Source organism: Rhea americana, unplaced genomic scaffold (genome assembly GCF_003343005.1).
Source record: "Rhea americana isolate MKP2758 unplaced genomic scaffold, rheAme1 scaffold_112, whole genome shotgun sequence".
Taxonomy (NCBI): Eukaryota; Metazoa; Chordata; class Aves; order Rheiformes; family Rheidae; genus Rhea; species Rhea americana.
Window position 1 is genome coordinate 1,162,452 of NW_028185173.1, and position 18,521 is coordinate 1,180,972.

The 18,521-nt window shown below is 35.5% G+C and overlaps 1 protein-coding gene across 1 annotated transcript in view; it reads left to right on the plus strand.

Annotated features, from left to right (window-relative positions):
- The window catches only part of CRPPA (CDP-L-ribitol pyrophosphorylase A), a 112,419-nt gene that overhangs the window by 21,188 nt on the left and 72,710 nt on the right, over window positions 1-18,521 (plus strand). Inside the window, exon 3 of the mRNA XM_085316349.1 lies at window positions 13,797-13,901. Within this exon, the coding sequence (XP_085172475.1) occupies window positions 13,797-13,901 (105 nt within the window). The remainder of the gene's footprint in view (window positions 1-13,796; window positions 13,902-18,521) is intronic.

Genomic DNA, 18,521 nt, shown 5'->3' on the forward strand with positions numbered 1-18,521 from the left:
AATATTGTTTCCATAGAAATCTTTTTCCATTTCTTGTTTGATTAGATATGACAATGGTTTAGGGAGAAATACGTGCCTTCTGCATACATTTCATGAAATCAGTTGAAGTAGATGTAACAAATGCCAAAGGCTGTTTGCAGTATTACCTTAACGTATTTGTATGTTACAGTGAATTCTATTTAGATTAGCTGCCRAAAATCCAGTACAAATTTTGAGGTCATTCAGCCAGGTTATGGGAATACTTTTCTATGTGTTGCCTCTCATTTTTGTATGCTGAATCTCAGTTTAGATTTCACTCTTAAAAAATCTTTTCTGATGCCTATARTGTATGTGTTCCAAATAGATCATCTATGTTCAGACCTGTGTTGCTGTGTGATTTAACTCAAACAATGTCAAGATTCTCTACATTATAGCTGTTAACTTCTCAATTTATTGTAGTTCTTTTGTAACATTATAAATTTTGTCACTCAAGTTGCACACATTTCCATTGTCTTTTTAATGTCTCAGCAATTAAAACATTTTCTTCCAATCCTTATCACTTGGATATGTGATATTTAAGCCCCCTTTCATTAAGCCCCTTGGTCACCCAGACATGGGGTTGAGTATTCCATCCCTTACCTCTGAAGTACATTTTGGCTTCATTTCTGTGGTGTTCTATTTTTAATTTGTATTAGGTGGCAGAGGGGTAATTAGGCACCTCCACAAAGATATGTATTGTATTATATTATTTTCAAAAGGATTGCTAGTTATCACTAGTCACATCTCTTTTTGATAGATATGGTAACCTGAAATCTTCTTTTTAATTCCATAAAGTTTTGTGATCGTAATCAAGGGAAGTTATTTCTTCTTTCTATTCTGCTATTGTAAAGTATCTAAGGACTTCTATCTGTTAAGTAGTTTTTGATTAAGACAGATCCCTGGAAAGTAAATATGTTTGAAATGATWTGAGCGAGTCCTCAAAAACACTTGGCCAGTTGATGAGGTACTGAATATCACTAGGTTTTCCAATAGTTAATTTTGAAGATATATATTTTTTTATCACACTGAAGCAAGAGTGTGGATTTTTGACAGTATTTCCTTAAAAATAAACCCATACTTTTTCAGTTAATTAGAATTAAGCATCAGTTATCTGATACATCTTTGGTAATATGCCTGTGTTTATGCTTGAGAGGAGAAAAAAAAAGACATTCAAGTGTCTCTCATTATTACATCTTTATAGGGGGAATGCAAACAATTTGAGAATTATTGTTGCTTCATGGTGAAAGAAAAATTGGTAGTACGTTTTCTGCCTTTTTGTGATGCAGCACATAATAAGGAGAGATGCAACAAAGAAGGGAAGSCTTGTCAGGCCTTGAATGGTAGTGACTCCAGTGTAGTGAGAAAAAAAAACACTCTTCAGGGGGGAAAAAACCTACTCCTTCTACTCGAGAATAATTATATTGATTTTAATGTTTTTACAAAATTCCTGGTACATTGTTATCTTTTAACTTGGGAGACCTCTTGGCCCATGTAATTGTTACTGAACTGTCATCTAAATTAATGTTAAAGTGGTTATGCATGTAAGCCAGACTAAAAACACTCAAAGTCAGTATTGAAATTAAGCAACTATTCTGAAATCACAGTAGTCAGTGAAGCTAAAATGGTGCCTTGAACTTAAAAGGCCTCATTAAAAGGCCTCAATGACTTATATGTCATTAGCTAGAGCACTTAGCTGTAAGAAATGCATAGGCATAATGGGATTTTGGCAAACACAGGCAGCTACCCTATATTTAAAGTTGCTTAACACTTTGTGAGTCTCTCTGTTCTGTTGGCGTGGGAAAGATATCCATGTTTACTTCCTTTTTGGTGAAGTATTATGATGCTTCCACTTTGCAGTAGGGCTTTGGAATTTGACACTGGAATGGTCCAGATGTCAAGAATGGATGAATTACATAGGCCTTGTTGTATGTTCCTCAGGGTGTCACTATGTCACATGCAATATATACGCATTCTCACCTCATAYTCTTATGAAGTACAGCACTACTTATGTGCTCTTTATTTTGTTAAATAATCTTTATTTGGTATGATTATGTGCTTGACATGCAGTGGGCAAGTGGCAAAGAGTTGCAAGTGCAGAGAGAACTTTATATAATGTGTGGTATCACACAGGCAGGACAGCATGGCTTTGTCTTAACCAGGGGCATTTCCTAGGGTGTTGGGTGAAAGGCCATATAAATGCATTAAGGCAATAAACTTAATGTCACATCAGTGATCCTAATTCTAGTCTGTCCTTACTTGTGAGTTCTTATTTCCTGCATAATGTAATGAATGTATCATTAAATTTCAATAAATATTCATAATAGATAAGTTAAACTTTTCTTATATTTCTGATTTTTAAATAAAACCTGTGGAAAGGTTGTAAAATTGCAGAACTTATGATTTATTTCTGTTTTAACTTACCTGGGACAAAAACATGTAGTTATGTCTTTTTTTTTTTTTTTTTTTTTAATTCCTGATTTTTGGAAGCATATTTTTTTCTGTTCATATCATCCCTTAGGGAAATCAGGAAACTTCAAGTGTTAATTGAAAATCTACCCTTTCCGAAGATAGCAAATAAAGAATGATTTTTTTTTTTTAGACCAGACATGTTTATTTTTGCTTAAGATAGTTTCATGTTTCTGTTCAGCTTTTAAAATTAAATAGGAGACTATGCAAAGTGTGATCCTGAAAGCCTGAGAGAGGGTGGAGGGGGGTGGGAGGAGGGAAAGAATTCTCTTGCTAGAAGTCAAGCATTCCCTGGAGCAGTATCTTAAAAGGAATTAGCACGTCAGGAAGTCAAGCAGACTACCTTTTTCCTTTCATCAGAGTAGACTGAGACCAATTTCTCTAATACCTGACTCTGACATATTGAGGAATGCACAGAGATCTTTTGTCTTTAATAATACAAAACATTTTGTTATATCATGTCACATTAATGTACAAAGTAAGACAACCAGAACGTATAAAGGCTGTAATAACCAAACTTAAAGCATTATGCATTTAAAATATATTTGTCAAGGCGGAGAGGGCAATAGGAACAATGAAAGAGCTTTACCTGTCCTGAACTGGCAGAGAAACAGCTGAAAATGAAAACAGAAGGGGAATATTATGTGGAAGACCCTGAATGACTCCTATGAAGGTGATGTCAACAAAAAGCCTAGGGCACATGATATGATAGTTAAAGAGTTGTCAGTATCAGTGTTGGGGGTAGGATAGAATTGTTCACCAATTTGACCCATTTGGGCAAGAAGAAGAGAGATAAACACAGCTGAGGAAGAGGTGAGACATATGAAGAATTCTTGTAGAATACCCTTCTGTGGACGGCATGGAAAATGCTGATCAGTCTTAAGATCATCTACATCTGGGAGAATTTAGCACAAAATCTACAGCTTATTTTATGGTGTATTGAATATGTAGTTAGTTTGATCATGTTGGTAGTAGACCTTTTGCAGATTTTGGAAGACAATTTTATTCTTTGTCTTTAGCAAATCAGAACAATGAAGCTGGAGTTAAAAAGAAAAAGCAGGAATCAGGRTTATGTCTTACAGGAGGATAAACTTTAACATTGTTAGAGGTGTCTTTCTGATGTGTGTCTATAAGCTCCTTATAATTAATAAGGAGCAAACTGACCTTAAGGGTTCTGCCTAATCTGTTTAGACWCTAGTATGTTTTGGAACGACACTGAATTTATATATCCTCTGTTCCTACTCAGCATTACCCATGTTTTGGTTAGTAAGGAATCACACTTGCTTATGGGAGGTTACTGCATCTGCCTGCATAGGAGAGAGCTGCTATAATATATAAGTATATAGTATAATATGCTATATATGCTGTAATATTATATATGCTATAATATAATATAAGCATAATACTTTGTATCTTGTCATTAAGTGTGTCAAGGAGAATCATGAAAATACTTTTATACTAAATTCTGTGAGGCAGATGTTCTTCCATTCCCCAAAAATCATTACAAGATGTCTCCAGATGAGGTTGTGATGGGGAGAAGAGATTCTGCAAAGTGTCTAACCATGTCTTCAGTAGAAGAAAAGGAAGTGTGTTTTGTTTTGTTTTGTTTTTTTATTTTTTTTAATAATGGATTTCCAAAAATATTTTCATTTAAAAAATGCCTGAGAATGTTCAGGGAAGATTTTGCCAGAATAAGAAATKAAGTTGGCTATTAAGTCCTTTGTAGAAGTATTTGCTCAAAATATTGTCTTTTTCTGTATGTAAATAATAGGAAGTGTATTCCATGTGGATTTTGTAAACTTCTGAGGTGCTTTTTGAAAGTGCAGAGCATTACTGTGATTACTGGAAATGTTTTAGTATTCTCTGCAGTGGGAAGTGGAGTCAACAGTAGCAATTTAGTAATATTTTGGCATAGGTGAGGCAACTCCTTCGAGGCATAATGTCTAGACTGATTTGGGGATTTTTTTTTATGTGTTTGTTCTTTGTTAAAGAAATCAATGTCTGTCAAATTAGCATTGCCAGGAGCAATTGGGGATTAAATGAACAGTAGTGGACAAATTGACTAAAACCTTGGTAACTTTGAGAGCAAGGGCCGGATTCAAAAAAAKAATCAACAGTCAAAATRTAAGTGAAGCAGAAATTGACAGTTAAGTCTAATAGTGGAATCYTAAAAAAGGACTTCACACCTCCCTCCTCAGATTAGAGATATATGAATCTCAAAGGCACATTCTTTTTTGTTCTTCCATTCACTAAATGTTAAACTTTGTGTATGCCAAGGCCTCTAAGTTGTGGCAAGGCTGAACAGCTTAGAATTTAGCTCATTTAGACCTTCATTGGGAGAAAAAAAGATATTTAGAACTTTGCTTGTTGCCATTCACTGATGAATTGGAGCTAGGAGTCAGAGCTRTTTGTTTTCTGCAGTGTAAAACAGTGTTTAATGTGAAAATACTAAAAAGAGATAACTATTGACATGGCAAAAAGTTGGTAAAATAGGTAGATTCTATTGTAAGCTGTATTGAGTTATGTTCCTCTGCCTTCAATGTTTTTTTTRAAAAGACAGAAATGTATTCAGAAATGTATTATCTTGTAAGGAYGATTAGTTTAGCTCGTTCTCTTCAAATATGTTTTGCAACTTCTATATATGTAGTGTACGTGTGTACATGTGTGTATATATGTATGTACGTATAAAAAACATATGCACAGATGAATATATGGAAGTCCACTTCCTTCCTCCCACTCCAACTTTTGTCACCCACTTTGCTAAACTCTGTATTTTGCTTTGTAATTACATGTTCAAGTCTTCTAAACATATGCCATATGATATCATTGTTGTTTTTCCTAACACTGGAGGACATTTTATGTCTATAGGTTTTCCTTCTCATCAGCTGCATTCTGGAAAACTGAATCCGAAAGTATCCTAGGAATTAGTCAAGAGCTAGCCAGRATGAGTAGTAGTAAGCTTCTACTTGTATGAAATGTATGAAGACAGGCAAGCCAATCCCTTTCCTGATAAAGCATTATAAAAGTAACATAAATCCAACTGCCTACAAATGTAATAGGCAGTTACAGATTTAATGTAATTACCTACTTGGTTGATGCTATTCAGCCTACTTGGTTGAATAATAAAGAAATATAGGTTATTTCAACTACTGAAATTCCCATTCCAGTTCCTTTGATGTCAGATGGTATAATAATACAGATTTTAATTAGCTGTATGGTAGTATCAAGATGGGGATTATTTAAGTTTTTCATTGCGTAATTCAAGCACACGAAATAACATAACAGAGGAAGGCCTTTCTGCTAATTTGTTCATGAGTAATTAGGATTTTAGATCTGATCGTTTGACAGGAAAACTTGTGACGCTCGTAGTATATGATTTCTTTGTACAGGAAAAGGTCATGTTTTGTTAATAGCATCCCTTTTATTATTGTAGTTTATTTCTGCTTGKATTTTGTCTCTGTTTTTAGACCCGTTAAAAAAGTTTATTCTTTCTGAATTTCAGTAGAGACTGACTGTTGTTCCATTCCGTTTCTGCTGAAAAAATGGTAATTTTTTTGGCTTTGATTCCAGATTGTAATGGAGTTAATTTGTAATAATTCAGTTTTGGAGAGAATATTAATTTGTCTTTCTCCATTCAACTTTAGGCTGACACACACTACCTATTTAAATATGGGCTCATCAGTCTTGCCTAAATGAATGTCATAATTTCTGTAGTCTTCAGGTTGTAGTTGTGATGTGCTTTCCAAAGAGATTTTACAGTTATTCCATTTAGCATCTTTTTATCTCAACAGCTCGGTCCTGAACTTTAGACTAATAAGTAGTTTGTTTTGGGGGAGTTTCCTTCTATTCTTAAAAATAWTAAAAATCAGAATTATTTTCAGGATAAATATATTCATCGAATTTTGTTCATTAATGTTTTAATTTATTTGAAACCTGAAGCTAAATTGGTGGTCTGTTGAAAAAACTGTATTAGTTTAGATAGCTCTGTACTTGATTAGTTCTTTGGCACAATGGTAGAGCCAGAATATTGTATGAATCCCCATCTTGCTCTAATTATTTTCTACCACAAGAATGCTTGGAGAAATTCTGATGCCTTGCATAAGAAAAAATAAAGTTTTTTTKTTGTTGTTGTTAATGGGATAATTACTTCCATTTTATGGCACTCCTTATCCTGTAGGATCTCAAAGCACTTTGCGAATTCGCATACAGGCTCTTGGTACTGTTTAATGCAGTAGAGCAAAACTACCACAGTCTTTGTGAGATATGAAATCTCTGTAGCAGTGAAAAGGAATTTTGTGCTCAGATATAATTTGGAGGGGGTATGTGGGGAAACATGCTGCAATTATTCAAATTGGAGATTAGACTGGATTATGAGAATGTTGTTACAAGTGTCACAGGATTAATGCGAGTGAGTGCTGAAGTGTACTGTATCCACGCTAATCACCAGTTTGGCACAGAGTCAGATAAGCTGAATGAGAATCGCTGCAGCGGGTAGGAGACCACCCATCTAAATTGTGATCTGCTGCTCGTTTTGAGTGCAGAGAAGAATACAAAGTAATGATGCTAGAACTTTTCATCTGTGGGCTACCRACAGTTTAATATTTCCAAAGGAAAAGGACTGTTTATGATCTTGCATAATTTCAAGAAGTGATTCTCTAAGTAAATTGTCCCAAGAATGAATAATGTCTTGTATTTTAAAAAATGCAAAAGAAAGACATGCACTTTAGCTTGGCCTGAATTTGGCTTACGTCCGCCTCTCACCCTGATCTTAATGTTTTGGTCACTGCTTAATTTTTAGAACCTGGTATACTTAGAAATCTCTTTACTGGGAGACTAAATGATCACTTCTTTACACTTTCTTAGAATAATGTTAATCTGTAGTTTTCTACATTGGGGTAGGTTATTTCTGTTGTCTACGTTACTGATTGATGTGGCACAAAGAGAGAATAATTGAAGTTTTTTTGCATGTGTGAACTATTACTGTTCCAGGATCGCATGTCCATACTGTGACTTTAGCAGCAAGGAAATTCATGCCAGTTGCTGGTCAGGTACATGGAATGCRTATGTAGAGCCCTGGCTGCCAGGGGACCTTATGTCCACTTTGCAAATGATGTGCTTTAGCTGGTGCCCTTGTATGCGACTTCCACCATGATCCCACCGAAAGGGAAATCACTTGAAACTCTCCAGTGGTACAGTCAAGTGCATTTTGTACGATTCTGCCTACAGATGCAGGAAATACTTGAGAAAGAGTTCCTCCTGCACATGAAATTGCTAATGTAGACACCTCTCTTGACATTTCTTGTTTGCATACTGATACTGTTGCTTTGCTCAGCTCAGTGCCTCCAGTTACTCTGTACTGAGTTTTTGTTAAAGAGCAATGCTGCACTTTTCCTCTTCAACGTGAATTGCCTAAGAGGACATAACAGACCTTTTTCACTGGAAGGGCTGAATTATGGGTTAGTCTGGCTAGGTAGGAGTTAGGGCTCCCCATCCAGTCTTCACAAAGAACTGAAGACTTATAGAATGATAATATTTTTAGGGTTCTGATGTAAAGTTAAACTCAGGTACTGCTTTTACAGGGTGGTTGGTTTGTTTGGCACCTTCTCTTTCCAGACTGAAGCAGTAGCAGCTAGAATAAGGTTAAGACTTAAAGATTAAGCTTTAATGATAAAAACACTGTCATAGTGAAGGATGGCTCTTGCACTTTCTCAGGAGGATTCTAAAACTGGATCTCTTTCTTTTATCCAGAGTGACTCCTAACGTTGCCGGGGCTTTCATAGCCTTATGTTGGGATCTAATCTTGTGATTATAATTCATCTCATTTCATTTTGAGGTCAGAGCTAGGTAATAATTGTTAACAAAGTGAACATTTTTGCTAATTGGATAGCTCCTTATTTCAGGGGGGTGTTTAGTTATTCCAAGCTGAATCTACATCAAAACAGGTGACAGTTTTTCTCAGTAGTTTTGGTAGAATGGGATCCTGAAAATAAGTTGGTTTCTTTTTGATTTTGTTTGTGTTTTAAATCTAGCTCATTTGTCCTAGATCATATCTTCTAGTTACAGAATCTGGTATGCTATTCTATTTTATAACATTTACTTTGAAGAAAATTGCAGCAACTTGTCCAAAATGCGTAGAAWTATCCATATGAAAAGTTTATTTCTAGATCTGGCAAATGATTGTGTTTAATTTATGCTCGTAAGTGCAAACTTTATTGTATTTAAATATTTATGTTCTCAGCATCCATATGCATTTATGATTTCCACTGAGCTTTTGCTTTTACATATTGTGATAGTGAGTTCTTCAAGCAAATTTGTTCTTTGTGTTAAAAATAAAGAAGAGAGGAAAAAATATATATACACACATACATAAAGAGATACAGATACACCAGTGGAGTATTACCCTACCTTGATGATAGATGAAACTTTAAATAGTGATAAGGAAAGCAGATTTCATGTTGCCACACTGAGTGCTTTGTGCTCAGCATTTTTTTGCCTATGGGGCTACTACTTCTACTGCCTAGCAGCAAATTATGTGCAGTTAACAGTAATTGTCAGTCTTGGCAGATTATAAACTGCTTTCCAAGATGACTAAGAGGAATAAAATGCATAGCAAGCTTTACTTTGAAGCTAACATGTCAACAGCAACAGTATAGATTGTGGCCGCTGCTGATGGCAGCATGGACTGCAATCACTGACCCAGAAAGTTTATTACAGAAACAGGAGAAGCAAAATTACTCATTGTTCAGTATTAAATCACAATTGACAGAGGAGTAGAGACATCAGTGATATTAAGTCGGTGTACAGTCAGTACATCGTTTTTGAAAATCAGCAGCTGGGAGCAGAAAGGAAACCTAAATGAATGCCTACACTGGTACCTAAATTAGAGCCTTCAGGCTCTTAGGCTTTCAGCTGTGCTGCCGAAATGTGAGTTCAGCTTTTGTGCTCTGTTTTTCTTGGTGACAGACCTTTTAGTGTAGGGGATTTTGGAACCAGCTAATGCAGAAGTTGTTTAATGGGTATTCAGTGGACTTGGAAACAAAGTGAATACCAAATGGACAGTTGGGAGGTGATATGCGGATCTAAGGAAGAGCACAAGGAAATTGTGGCATGTTTGCAGAGAGCACTTGGAGTTATTGTTGTGGAAAACATTGGGATATAGGTTACAGATCTGTAACTCCATTCCCCTGTCCCCCCAAAAAACCTCAAACCAAAACCTGCTCTTTTCACTCTGTGTTTACTCTGTAAATTGATGTATCTTTATCCGTGTGAACCACTACTGCATCTGGATGTATATAGTGGCAGTTTTAAAATCTAACTTCAGTAGAAGTTGCTTCAGAGATTAGCTTATTCTAGTTTACGGTGATGTCGTTGCTTCCTGGTTCACCTTTTTCTTCCTCCCATTTGCTGATTCTGTCATTTCTCATTTACCTGTTGTGTGTTGCTGTGCTAGTTGCAAGTCCGTTATTAAAGCTACTTTAACATCAGCACTGATACTTTTTTGGATTCTGTGGTAATGAATATGGCAAAAAATATTACAAAATACGRTAAGAAGAACTTGTAGATTTGGCAAGAGCTTGTCTGCTGCTTTTTAAGGCTTGGTAGAATGTTCTTGCTGCTGCATAACAGGCTGTTTATCATGTACTCTGGCACTTTAACAGTGGAAACTCTTGATTTGCAAGCCACTGGAAAAAAACATAAACCCAGCTGTTGTTAATTGGTTATGCATTTTAATTGCAAACCATATATTGCTATAGAATTGCTATTGTTTGTATGGGAGAGTAAAATGGAGTTACTTGCTGTCAACAAAGGGAAAAAGTACTGAAGATCACATATGCAATAATTATGGAAGTGTAAAAGATGTTCTATAAGGGCTGTAAAAGTACTTCTGTAAAGGAGAAAATCTGAAGATTTTCTTTAAGGGAATACTTAAAGAATATTGATTTATTTTCTTATTTTGTAAGCTTGATAACTTGTGATGGTGAATCAATGAGAAAATGACAATGCTGTAATGAAAATTTTCATTATACCTGCCTTTATTCTGATTTATTAGATCCCAAATATCAATTCAAAATCTTTTAATGATAAAAGATACAGTAAAATAGCACGTTAACGGTGAAAGCTATTGTTAATTTTAATGGCAAATACTGCTCCTTTCTCCTTTTGTTAGAAATATTATATTGGAAACAGATTAGCTATGGGCTTTTGGTAAGTAGCAGGCAGATACAGTCTGCATAGCTGCTCTTTTCTCTAATGCCCACCCCCTTTTCCATGTTTTATGCCAGGCAATCACAGTATAGCTTGCTTCTTAGGAAATATTTGTTATCAAAATATTTTGAAGCTAATCCAGGGGGTTGGGAAAGAAAAAATGATAAAATGCTAAAATCTGAATCACATTACAATACTTTATTCGAACATTCACTCAAAAAAAAAAAAAAAAAAAAAAATCAGTTCCCCCCAAATGCCTATTAGAATGCCTTTGAAAATCCAGCAGTTCAAAAGCATTTTTTGTATAACATATTTCTTTGTGTCATTTAACAAGCTAATCTATTTTCTTTCTGTTGTGGATATGCTTTGTACCAGTGTTTCCATCTGTTTCCACCATTTCGAATCTGTGGTTTGAAACTTAAACCATGTCTATTGTTTCACTAAGTTATTTGTGCATGACAAGGATGGTTAACTGTTCTGTGTCAAACTTTATGTTACAAAGTCTTTCAATCAAAGCAAGACTTCAGAAATGAGTTTTAAACAGATTGTTATAAAGTGGCACTGGATTAAATAAATACAGAGGATTTGGGATGCCTAGGTCAGTAAGAATTTTGCTTATAGATAATTAGCATTTTTTATTATAGGCATTGCTTTATAATGCTTAATTTCTTTAATTGAATTTCTTAGAGAAATAGCAGAGCCTTCAAATTCTGCACCTTGTATATGGATTTTAAAATTCACTTATGTAGAGCTGTTTAGCATAATAGATACTGTATATAAACCAAACTGGTCTTGAGTTGATGCTTTCATTTCATTGTTCCCATCTGACATCAATGTATTCAGCTTGCAGAACACTGTGACAATGTTTAGGTTTAAACAATTACAGATAATTAGAGTGATAAATGTCATGATGTACAAGTGTTAGTGAAATATGTTTTTAATTATTACTTTTGCTTTGTATCATATTTCATCCCTTGAAGTCAGCAATACCGTCAAGATGCTTCATCCCATTTATGGAACTCTTCCACTCCCTAGTAATTATGTGTAATTAATACCTTGCTAAAAAAATTGGAATTGCTTTATCTTGTCCTAGTACCATTTGTTACCTATATATTTAAAATTACAAATTAGTTTTGATGAAAATTAAAGTAAGATATTTCAAAGGTAAAATTTCTTGGAACTTTCTCTTCCATTCTAAGGCAAAAGAAAAATCTATTTTATTTTAATGTGCATGTTATGGATGTTAGTAGCARATAATTTGCATTCTATCTGAAGAATTTCCTCAGAAAATATTTTAGTAATAARTATTTTATTTCAAAAGTTGCTAGGACATTGCTAGTTTCATGGGTGATTCATCTCTGAGTCTCTATACTTGATATATTTAGTTCTTCATTAGTTCTTGTATAATTTTCTTCACTATTCTGAAAGAAGTCCTCTGTACTTCTTAGGCTTTTTTTTATCATCTTGTTTTGTTTTTATTTTGTTGGGTACTCAAAACTATTAAAAACTGCTGTGGAGAAGTGTAAAGCTTTAATTTTCTTTCTGAATGGGTTGTATAAAAGGGTCTTTTTGATTGTCATGACTGCAATCTAAAAAAGTAAAAGTTTAATATAAAAATGACAACTATGATTTTTCTAAGACTTCTCTGTATATTAAGTCAGATGTATAATACTTACGAATTTTCTTGAATTTTACTGATGCATTATAAAATGAGTAGAAACTAAGAATTTTCTTCTTGCTCTATCCATGGAAAGAGATAACTGAGGAAAGATGCAAAGAAGCCCTGAGAAGGGCAGGGAAGGAGTTTTTGCTCTCCCTTTTCCATCAAAACAGCAAAGGATAAGAGATAAAAAGAGTTAACGTCAGTTTYGAAACAAAGACAATAAAGGAGATTTTATATTGCAATATGTAGTTTAAACAGTGACACTCTGTGATGCAGGTGCTAAAAGCCTATCTCTACTCAGAAAGGAACTGGGTAAATTCAGGATTCATGTAATTCATTAAGGACTGTTAAGATGTTCAATTCTGGTTCTGCTTATCCTTTGGGTACTTCTTAATTTGGGGGTTCCCTAAGCCAGAATGTTAGCTTTATGTCAGTCCAAGAAACTCCTATAACAAGATATGATTGCCCATGTCGTATGTGGTTCCATATCTTAGACTATCCATTGCTTACTTCCATTGCTGTCCAGACCTGGACATTGGACTAGGTAGCCTGTGGTCTTACCAAGTACATCCATTCTTATGAAAGTCTCTGACTTAAGTTCTCATTCCTAATTACATGTAATTCATGCTTCTGAGCTGATAATTTAGCAGTATCAAAATGGACTAGAATTTGCCTATCTTAAGCAGGCCAATGCATTTTGAGGTAGTAATCTCTGATAAGCCCCCAATTCCTGCTTTGGGATCTAACTGTATTTTGGCTCAAGACGGGTTCTGCTCCCTGATTAGCCTTCCAGTATTAGAATTCATATCATCACTAACTATAGGAGACAAAACTGCTTAGACAGGGCATTTTGAGAGAATGCCTTTTCTAGCAGACTGAGGGTGGAAAAACTGTGTGTGTGTTTAACCTGGGAAGCTCATGGTGCAGCATAGAACATTGCTGGGTTTTGTGTAAATAATTGGAGAAAAATGTAGGGGAAACATATAGGGAATATGGAAATTCTCAGGTAATATAATCCTTTTTTGATGCTGAAAAAAGCCAAAACAGACAAAGCATTTAAAGAAAATAYCATACTTCTGCTATTTAGAATACAAAACAGTTTTTTTCACTAGCTTGATTTCCTTTAGTGAGGCCTCAGCTCTACCAACAATTTTTCATAAATTTAGCTTCTTATTGATTTAGTCAGGCTCATAAAGGTGTAGCAAGATACTGGCAGCACTTTAATTTATAGTTTTAAACTGTTTAATCTCATAACATTTTGCTGAGAATCTAGAATTGAGTATAAGCATTTTGGAAGGGTTTTATTTCTGATCCATTCTGAACCTACAACATGCACTATCTTGGACAGTACTATTGAGAAGTAAAATTTGATTAATGAAAGAAATGTTTTATTAAAAGTATTTTTTTAAGAGTAAAAATATTTATTCTTTTTTAATTACAACAGTGTACTGACTATGACCTGGATTATGGAACTGAATGTTTGCATCTGGCTCTGAAATACTGTAAAGTAAATGCCAAACTTATTGAAGGAACAGCTGACCTCTGGAAGGTAAAGGCGGTATTAATCTCTATTTTTTATATGTTTATTTTAAATGAATAATAGTAGCATGCCAGCTAAACTTCATCTAACTGTGAACATGTAAAACTGTCTTAAATTGCAAAACCTGTGCCTTTCTCTTCCAAGTTTCAAAATTTTAAATATACAATGATTTTTTATAGCATTAAAGCCAACTTTCCTTCTATAAATGCTTAGTTGCTTAGGCTCTTCTAACCCCCACCATCTAGTCAGCATTCTTCATGCAGATTGGTAGTAGTAGTTTTACTGTCTTGAAGTTGAAAACCCATTAAAGATCCAAGCATGGGTTAAGGTCAACTGAATGCTTTGCAGCATTCAGTGCTGGGCCGTATAAAAAGAAGATAGTAGGGTCTACTAGAGTAGGTGATAATCCTTCAGAGTTAGGGAGGGAGGCTAGGTCTTCATCAACGGGTTATTTTAAAGAATTCCTATTACAATTTGGTTATTTCTTCTTGCAGTACTGTAAATGCAACTTTCATGTATAGTAACAAAAGAAGCAGGAACTGTTTTTGGAAATAAAAAGTAGCAATATAGGTCTGAGTCTAGAGTTTAAGTGTGGAGAGATTTACTGATTTTTAATGGATTTTAGTTCAGTTGGTATCTGGTAATGACTGGAACTAATAAAGTCTTAAATCCATTCTTGTATTTGGAGACCATGTCACAGGAGTAAATCTCCATAAAAGTGTGTATTGAGTCTGATAGCAGTTCTGCATGTTTATTTGGGTTTCTAGCTAAAACAAGAAAGGCATCTGTCCCAAAATCTAGAGAATAGAAGCTCTKTTCTAAGTAATGGGGTAGGGGAAGGGAAGGGAAGCAAAAGAACCCAAAAAACCGAACAACCAAAACTCCTTTACTTCCCTGTGGCCTTGATTTGGATTCTGTTGCTGCCTCTGCCATTGTCTATTAAGTGAGTTTGAGTAGGGTGTTTTGCCTCTKTAACCTTTGTGTGCTGTTGTTTCTTAAAATAAAGATAATGACCATCTCCTTGATGCTTAGAGATCTAATCCTAACGGGTAGATGCATGAAGATATGTATCAGAGTCTGTTAATACTATTAACATTTGTAACRATTTTCAATAAAATGGTGTTGTTTAATAATTTTACCTGGCTAGCAACAATCTCATTTTAGAGTCATTTATTATTTAATAACTCTAGAATGTTTAAGACATCTTCAACCTGTTTGTTTGTTTTTTTAACAWCATCCTTTTTTTGAAAATGACTGTAYGTCTCTAATGACTGACAAAACTAGTGTGAATTCAGGTGCCAAAGAATGTCCCTGCTGCTTTAAAATATCTCATTTCATTGTTTTGGYTTGTGGAACATTGTTCTTTCTCAATAGCTGTTGTCATGAGATATTTTTCATTATTTTTTGATTCATAAGCACATTAAAGAGTCTAGAAACAGCTCAGATCACTTCATCAGTCTTTGACAGTAAATTTCCTCTAATGGGTTGTGATTTCTAATAATGTGACAATAAATCTAAAGCAGGTGACTTCCTCGATCTGTAGTGCAAACTTCCTGTGTAGTTCAGCAACAAAATTTACTTGTACATTGGTTGCACGCAGCAACTACTTTTAGTATCTTTCTGAGAAGAAAATGTATCTGACACAGAATCTTTATTATCTGTTTTCCTATTTAACCTTTTATGGGACAGATTCTGTCATGGTTATTTGCCTTGCATCACTTATTGTATAGTCCCATTGTTCTCATTGCAGAGCATGATACTCACATGGCGAGTAACAAAACATACTCTTCAGTTCTTTATTTACTATCTGTAGCTACTACTGAGGCCCAGCAGATGAAAAGTAGTCTTTTGACCTGGAATCTTAGAATAATTTAGGTTGAAAGAAGTCTGCATGGTCTCCCCTGATCTAACCACCTATCAGATTAGTTAATTAAGTTGTCTAGAGCCTAGTCCAGTTGAGTTTTGAGTGCCTCTGAGAACGAAGATTCCACAAACTCYCTGGAAAACTGTTCCAGTGGTTTTCTACATTTACTGGGGAAATGTTTTTCTTAATATCTAATTGACATTTTCCTTGCTTCYTCTTACATGGTGAAAGGATGAGAGGGCAACAGAGACACTGCTGAGAGGAGTCTGGCCTAATTTTTTCTATGACTACTAAGTGTGTGTGTGTGTGCGTCCATAGTTTTTGGGCTGAGCAAGCCAAATTTTCTCTTACCATCTCAGTGGTTTTCTGCTGGATTCACCCAGTTTGTTAGTGTCTTATACTAGGGAGGCCCAAACTGCAAGAAGTACTCAGATACGGTCTCAAAAGCACCAAATAGAGTCACAGAATGGTTAAGGTTGAAAGAGACCTCTGGAGATCATCTAGTCCAACCCCCCTGCTCGAGCAGGGTMACATAGAGCATGTTCCCAGGAATTTTGCCCAGACAGTTTTGAATATCTCCAAGGAAGGAGACTCCACAACCTCTCTGGATAATGTGTKCCAGTGCTCTCACAGTAGACTCACAGTATAGAAGTTTTTTTCTCACGTTCAGATGGAACTTCCTGCRTTTCAGTTTGTACCCGTTGCCTCTCATCCTATTGCTGGGCCCCACTGAAAAGAGTCTGGCCCCATCATCTTGACATCTTCCCTTAAGATATTTGTGTACCTTGGTGAGATCCCCTCTCAGTCTTCTCTAGGCTGAACAGGCCTAGCTCTCACAGCCTTTCCTTGTAAGAGATGCTCCTGTCCCTTAATGATCTTTGTAGCCCTCTGTTGAACTTGCTGCAGTAGCTTCATGTCTCTCTCGTACTGGGGAGCTTGGAACTGGACACARTATTCCAGATGTATCCTCACCAGGGCTGAGTAGTGGGGAGGAGGATCACCTCCCTCGACCTCCCAGCAATGCTTTCCCTAATGCAACCCAGGATACCATTGGCCTTATCTAAAAGGGCACATTGCTGGCTCACGGTTAACTTGTCCATCAGGACTCGCAGGTCCTTCTCTGCAGAGCTGCTGTCCAGGAGGTCAGCCCCCAGCCTGTACTGGTGCCTAGGGTTACTCCTCCCCGGGTGCAGGACTCTGCACTTGCCYTTGTTGAACTTTGTGAGGTTCCTCTCTGCCCATCTCTGAATGGCAGCACAGTCCTCTGGTGTATCAGCCAATCCTTCCAGATGACTAAAACAACTATTTCTATTTTAACTTAGTCATTTAATTAAAAAAAAAGAAGGCCACAGAAGAACTGTAATGGTCTGGGTAAAAAATGTAGCGCTCTCTACTACAAACTTTGCTTATTCTTTCTGCCATTATGATTTTTGCATCTTTACCTGGGAAGCAGGAATGGAGAGTGCCTTCATAATTTCTGTTAGGGAGTGATGGTTAAAATTTTCTTCCAGGGCTACTTCGGATGGATTTGAATTTTATCCAGCTGGGATGAACCTCAAGTGGGCAAGTCTCCTAATTTTTGTGAATGGTCTAACCGCTAGGCTATAATACTAGATGACATGATACTGTCATGAAGCATACCTTTAAAAATGGTGAATTTTTGTTTTATTTTTTGTTCTTCCTTTGAAGAAAACTTTTTTTTAAAGGAAAAACTAATTATTGAAGTGCACAAAACAGCTTAATAGGAGATAAACTTAGTTTTTTTATGTTAGCTTTTTATTATGTAACTCCTGGGATTTGCTGTCATAGTAGAGTTTTATATTAATTTTTATGATTATTTGCTATTATCTTCATATCACTGGCAGAAAGGAGAAAATTCTACTTTAAGCACAGTTCAAAAGATTCTTTTCACAGTGGCTTGAGAATAACATTTCCTTCTGTAAAGTATTAAACATCCTATACCTGAAAAAATCAGTGAGCCATATATGTTAATTAGCAACGTGTTTTCCTTTGCATCCTCATTTTCTCAACTCTTCCTATTATGTGTAGGTATTTACGATATAAGGAATTGGTTTCAGAGAAATAGATAAAGTAATTGTTGCATAGACTGACTATCTTTAACAAAGGAGTTGAGCAGAGAATATGACAACTACAGAGTGTATTTTTATTTATTGTTATCGACTTCATTCCCGTAGACGCTAAGGTCCAGTATTCCTCACTCTGAAAAATGTCAGTTTGTGTCTTTTTACAAATATCGTTAAGATACTGAACTCATAAAATCAAGGAAATGAAAGCTATGATACTGTTGTTGATATGAAACTACAAAAACTTCCCCTTTTTCAGGGAAAAAGAAGCAGTTATGTCGATTAGCCTCAAGAGTTGGGTAAATCAAATTAATACTGCAGATTATCAATGTTTCTCATTAAACTGAAGTTTTTCTTTCACGATTGCCTGCCTTTTGAATAAATCTCATCTACATTGCAGAAACACCTCCTACTCGACATGAGAAAATCCACAGGAGAGGGTTATGACTATCCATACCATAAGAGAAACTTTGGTTGGATTTAGTGTCGTATTCAACATCAGGAGAGGTGGAGAGAATCTGTCCCTCCCTGACTGAAAAAGCCATTCGTGGTGGCTTGCATTTTTTTTTTTTTTTAATCCGTCTAGTTTAGTATTTTCATAATGCTTACAGGAGCTTGTATCTGAAATTTCTAACCCTCTGTCAAAATGGGTTGGAATTAGTATATAGGCTCAAAGATTAT